At 46.1% G+C, this 6,000-nt stretch overlaps 1 protein-coding gene across 1 annotated transcript in view; it reads right to left on the reverse strand.

Annotated features, from left to right (window-relative positions):
- SOHLH2 (spermatogenesis and oogenesis specific basic helix-loop-helix 2) overlaps window positions 1-5,652 on the reverse strand; it is a 53,250-nt gene extending 47,598 nt beyond the window's left edge. Inside the window, exon 1 of the mRNA XM_047075939.1 lies at window positions 5,449-5,652. Within this exon, the coding sequence (XP_046931895.1) occupies window positions 5,449-5,652 (204 nt within the window). The remainder of the gene's footprint in view (window positions 1-5,448) is intronic.
- Between the last annotated feature and the right edge of the window lie 348 nt (window positions 5,653-6,000).

Raw genomic sequence — 6,000 nt, forward strand, 5'->3', positions numbered from 1 at the left:
TATTTTTGAGACAGGGAGAGACAGCATGAACGGGGGAGGGTCAGAGAGAGAGGGAGACACAGAATCTGAAACAGGCTCCAGGCTGTCAGCACAGAGCCTGACGCGGGGCTCGAACTCACGGACCGCGAGATCGTGACCTGAGCTGAAGTCGGACGCTTAACCGACTGAGCCACCCAGACACCCCTACCTGGTAAATACTTCCAAGGTCAAAATCCCCTGCCTCTGAACCTTGAAGCTATTGGTCCATTTTCTTCTGGCATCCAGTTGTTAATAAAAATAAGCTGCTTTGCTTTCCTTTCAGTGCTTTTCTCATTATGCTGTGGGTTCTGATAGTTTGTGAGGATGTGTCTGGGTATCGATCTTATTCCTCCTACCTGGCACTCAGTGGATCTTTGGCTTTGGAAGTTTCCTTCTGTTTCTCTATTTCCTCCTGTCTTCATCGCTCCTAGATGCAGTACATCCACAATTGATCCTTCATGGCTCAGCTTCTCTCAGAGACAGTCCCTTAACTTTATTTTTCATATCACCAGCTCAGTCTTAAGTCCTTCCAAAGATTGTTATAATTTCAGTTCGTTTAATGTGAATTGCTCCCTTCTAAGATTTTTCATTTTTGGTAATTCTTCATATCCTGCTATTTTTAGGATGATATCCTCACAGAGAATACAAATTAGAATTTTAAGTTTGTTATATCCCCTTACTAACTTGTCTCTGGAATAGTTGTGTCCAGTGGCTGCATTTGTGTCTAGTTCTGTTAATGTCTGGAGATCCTTGGTTATTTGAACATAAATATGAATCAAGGACTAAGTCAATGTGTATAAGTAATCTCAGTGGCTGCCTCCTTTGAAGGGACAACTGACTGGGGTTCGGCGTTTAAGTGGGCAGGACAGTGGAAGCAAGGCTGGAGAGCAGAGAGGCTGGGACCAGCTAACTGTCAAAATAATAATAATGGCAGGCATTACTCTGAAGGCCAAGCAACAATAGTTTATTTCCCTCCTGGGCAGAGCTGCCTCCTTGTCAGTTATAAAGATCTGGAAATGACCAACACCAGGAACCCGGGGGCCATATGTCGTCCATTCTCTTTAGGATGAAGTAGGTGTGAACTGGGAGAGTCAAGGGGTAAAGAAATGCAGAGGCCCACGTGGCCCAGGTGCTCTGCATACAGCTAATTTATCACCAGGTGAGCACCCTCTGGTCAACTTTCATCTGTTTCTTCTAACATTCAGCCAGAGCTACCGTTAGTATTGTTTTTGCCTTTGCCCTTCTTCTTTAGGTCTTTTAAACTGTGGTTTTTCTACTTTTCTTTTAGTAGCAATTTCATTCCATCTGCTTTCTAAGTTTCAAGTTTTCCTGTGGATTTTTTTTCTTAATGGTCAGAGACAAGCTGCTTTGTTCAAACCAAGATCCCAAGAAGGACTATGCATTACATTTGGTTAGGTTACTCTTGGACCTCTAATTTGGAATACCTGCTCCCTGCTCCCCCTGCCACACACACACCTTTTTTTTTCCCCCCATGATTTTTTCTTGCTGAAGGTATCAGCACATGTTTAAGTATCTCCTGCTCTGGGTCAGGGTCAGACCAGGAAGTTGACATGTGCACTCCATTCCTCATCAAGAGTCAATCTGATTTACCTGCCCCACCCTGTTTCAAACAGGATAAGAATTCAAACTCCTTAGCACAGCCTTTCAATAGCTTAATATCAACCCATGTCACCAGCCTTATTTCTTTCCACTGCCCTCAAATGCCCTATGATCTAAGAAGACAGCAAAACACTTTCAAATGAGCTTTGAAATTTGGAATTTCTACAGTAGAAAATATCACGACCCTTTAGTGCGTTTCCTTTTCATTTTATAAACATCTCGCATTTCCAATAGCGCTTTAGGAGCAACGTGGGACTCAAAAAAACCACTGTGATGCTTTTGTGTGCGGATTGTTTGTGAAGCTCCATGGTAGCACAGGATTACTTCCATCAATATATTCCCTTGTGAACAAAATGCCAAGAATTGAAATGCTCATTAACAAGTGGTCATAAAAGGATTATAGTTTTGTTTTTTAATTCACCTGGTTAACTAAACCTATGAACGTCCAAAACTAATCATTTAATTAACCTTCCAAACTGAGATACTTTTGAGAATGAAAGGGGGAGCTAATAAAATTACACTAAAATAACACATATAAAACAAGGTGTCCTGGGCTATGAATAACTTGTAAGGCTTTCTACCAAGATTTATTTTCTCTTTCCTTTAAAATACCCAACACTTTGCATCTGCTTAAGTTTGATTGATATCTATTTATTCTCTCCACAGATGTTTTTTGAGCCCTTACTACAAGGCAGATGCTGTACTGGAAACGCAAAGTGGACAGAGAAGGTCCTGCCTTCATGGGGCTGACATTCTAGTAATCCTTTTTTTCTGCTACTAAGAATAGCTTTCATTCTTTGGAGCACAGGAAGAATGCATCTCAGTTCCACCAAAGCTACTACTGATTCTCTTTAAACAGCTGGATGCAGTGTGGGAAGAGGGCAAAGGCTTTCCATGCACATAGACCAGGGTCTGTTGCCTAGGTCAGCCACTTACTAGTGGTTTTGAGTAAGATACTAGTGATCCTCATCTGGGAGTTGAAAGTACTTAAATCCTGACTGTTATAGGAAGAAATGTTGGTATGATGCCCTGTAGGTGGTATTGCCATGTTTTCTCAAGAATATCAAACCTGAGCAGAGACAACATCAAATCAATATGATGGGGAAGGAAGTAGAAGGGGAAAAGAAAATGTGTCTGAAGACAGCCCTAAATCAAATGGGTCTTTGCATTACTTTAGCCATAGAGAAGGGGAAACAGGGCCCACAGTAAATAAAAGGTAAGCCTTGAATAACAAAAACCAGCTGCTAACTTAAACCCTTTCCTACTAGCTCTGATGCTTCTGACTGCAATATTCCCTGCTGAGGCTCAGTGTCCAACTCCCCCAGAATCTCTCAGCTAGTATTATGGAGAAGGCAAGAGTAAGCTCTGAAGGGCAGGACACAGGTACTGGAGAGAAATCTGAGAGGAAGTAGGAAAAATCCAGAAACGGATGAGAAGGTGCAGTACTAGTAACAGGCTGTTTTGCACAGGAGTCTATAGTTCTGTGCCATGGTGCAAGGCATTTCACAGAGTAACAGCAGCTCTGGAGGGGTGCCTGGGTGGCTCAGTAGGTTCAGCATCTGACTTTGGCTCAGGCCATGATCTCATGGTACGTGAGTTAGAGCCTCCCATCAGGCTCTGCACTGACAGAATCCCAGTGTCTGGGATTCTCTCTCCTTCTCACTCTGCCCCTCTCCTACCCTCCCCCACTCACTCACACTTTCTCTCTCTCTCTCTCTCAAAATAAATAAACTTAAAAAAAAAAAAAAAGCAGCTGTAGAAAGAAGGGACTTGCTCTCCTGCCAAAGGCTTCCTCCTCTGCCCTACAAAATCAATGCCATAGCACACATGGAATGTTAATAATCAGACAAATTAGAACACTGCCCTAGTCCACTATCCCAAGGTAACTCGAATTAACTGAATAGCTTCTAATCAACTTAAATCTGAATATTCATTAAGTTAAAAATATCTTGTTGGCAGTATAATATGAACACAGGTGATGAGAAAAATCCACTGATAGGAATAATAAAAGGGAAATGAACAAAACTTTCTACTATATTCTGCTTTGGGAAACTGCCTTTTCTAGTACATCCAAGATTTTCACCCGAGTATCACAACTTCAACGGATGCTTGACTTCGTGTGGTGGGATTTTTTTTTTTCTATTTGAATTGATTACTGCACCTTTTATTTAAAAAAAAAAAAAGGAATACATATTCATTGGGAAAGATAGGAAAAACATTTTTTAAAGCCTAACGAGGAAATAAAAAGCATTTGTAATTTCACCACTTGGGGATAAATACTACTAACACCTTGGTGTAGATCTCTGAAGTGTGGGCAGTTTTTAGATTTCGACATCATCATCACCACTGGTCTTTATCCACTCAGTTTGATTTCTAAATCACAGTACCACTCAGGGCACTCTAGTCTCTACAATGTTGAAAACACTGGATTTCCATTTGCAATGTGCGGCAGGCTAAACCCTTAATTAGTAACAGCAGGTGCTGAAGTGCTTAAAGCAAATCACTCCTACATTTTAGTGAGTTGTTATTTATGTCACTCTTATCGCCAGGAGCAGTGCTGACAATCAGCAGCAGCTGCATGGGCCAACGCTCTCACAGGGCAACTGTTGGCCTCGAGTTTCCCCAAGAGTCAAGGGATTTAAACAGCTCTATCTGGAGAAACCGATCAAGCTGCTCTTCAAATGCAAACAAAAGATTCAGTTGGGGCTTCAGACTTTCTTAAGGGTAGGAAGCCGAGATTGTTCATGCACTACTAGATAATCAGATATTTCACTCAGAGTTCCATTTTGTGTAGCTTTGCCTAATCCCGCACCTTAAAATACTATTTTTCCTTTGAGTTTAAAGAGGTGCCTCCATTCTGAAATAATTAAGAAAACCTATTAAACCGGTCCACTTCAAAGTGGTAATTTCAGAAAGCTTGTGCTTAAAGCAGAGGAGATTTAAGTATGCAGAACATTCTAAGGGCTAAAAAACTTCAGGCAGCCCAAGAGGCTTGCCTCTCCTATTTCTCTACCAAGATACGTCAAATAAGAAAGCCAACACCAGCTTGCCTTGCTCTCTGGGGTGGGTGAGGTTTTATGCCTTCCTTCTAGAAAGCTTATCATCACCTTTCATTTTCTATCTACAACAGTCACGGAAATGATCCTGTGCTTCTTTCTAAGGGGAAGATAAATCAGGTGCCTTCAAAAGAGGCCAGCGGGCTTTTTGAGTCCCCTGGAGGTGGGAGGACGTGTGAACAGCACAGATGCCTTTTCCCGCCAACGGCTTTGGTTTCCAGGCACAACTGCCTGTTTGGGTGGAAGCCTGAGGAAGGACGTGCGAGGACTTTTTGGACCCCGTGCCCGTAAGCAAACCGAAAAAAGCCTGCCAAGCTGTGCGGAGACAAGAATGCTCAAAATAAATTTCCCCATGTTAAATAAACTTCCCCGTATTCAAAGTAAAACCAAAGTTGTCGTCATTCACATTCTGTGCAGACACCTACTAGGTTTCGCTCCCGGCTAACCCCTCGGAGTGGTCGGCTAGAAAAGCGGAGTTTGGCCGGTGCCGAGGGCCACAGAGGCAGGCCTGTGGAAAACAGCTCAGTTGGGCCTCCCGCCCTGGGCGACTCCGTCCGGGCGGGACCCCCCCCCCACCCCCGACCTCGCCCTCGGACGCCGGCTCGCGCCCCTGGAAGTGGCCCTCCCGGCGCCGCGCTCCTCCGGCGTCCCCTGAATGAGAGATGCCTGTGCGGGCCTAGGGGGCCACCCGGCCCAGGGCCCGCGCGCGGTGATCAACGCAGCTGCCGCCCCTTCCTCCTCCTCTGCCTCTTACCTGGCCAGAGATTCGGCCGCGCTCCGGGCGGGTAATTGAGGCCGCCATGGCCTGTTGCCCACGTGCCGGGTCCTGGGGCAGCCTCACCGCAGGAGGAGCTCGGCCGAGCCGCCGCGTCCCGGACGCCGGCTCAGGCCGCGCTGATGGGTCTCGCGGCCCGCAGCTGTGGGCGCGCACGCCCCAGGCCCGCCTTAAAGTGGCCATGACGCCCGGGACCGGGCACCTGGGGGTGCTGCAGCCTGCTCCAAGGGGCCCCGCGGGACCTGGGCTGGGGGAGGGGCTCCCGGGGGCTGCCGGGAGGGGCTGTCCAGGGTGCCCTGGGGGCCCTTGGTGGCACGCTGCCCACCCACAGTCCCGGCCCCAGTCCCCGTCCCACGCTCAGGGAGGTCACGGCCCCAGGCCTTCGTAGAACAGCCATGAGAAGGCGGAAGCACTGCCTCGCCTCAGGCTGCTCTAAAAATCTTTAGGGTATCTTTTGGATCAGCAAATGGTTTTTTGGTTTTTTTCCCTAGACAAACATGTAGAAGCTAGAGAAGGCGAGTGCTGTTATGG

This window comes from Lynx rufus, unplaced genomic scaffold, assembly GCF_022079265.1.
Source record: "Lynx rufus isolate CCGP_SWC_20201006 ecotype Redwood Valley unplaced genomic scaffold, mLynRuf1.p SCAF_1, whole genome shotgun sequence".
Lineage (NCBI taxonomy): Eukaryota > Metazoa > Chordata > Mammalia > Carnivora > Felidae > Lynx > Lynx rufus.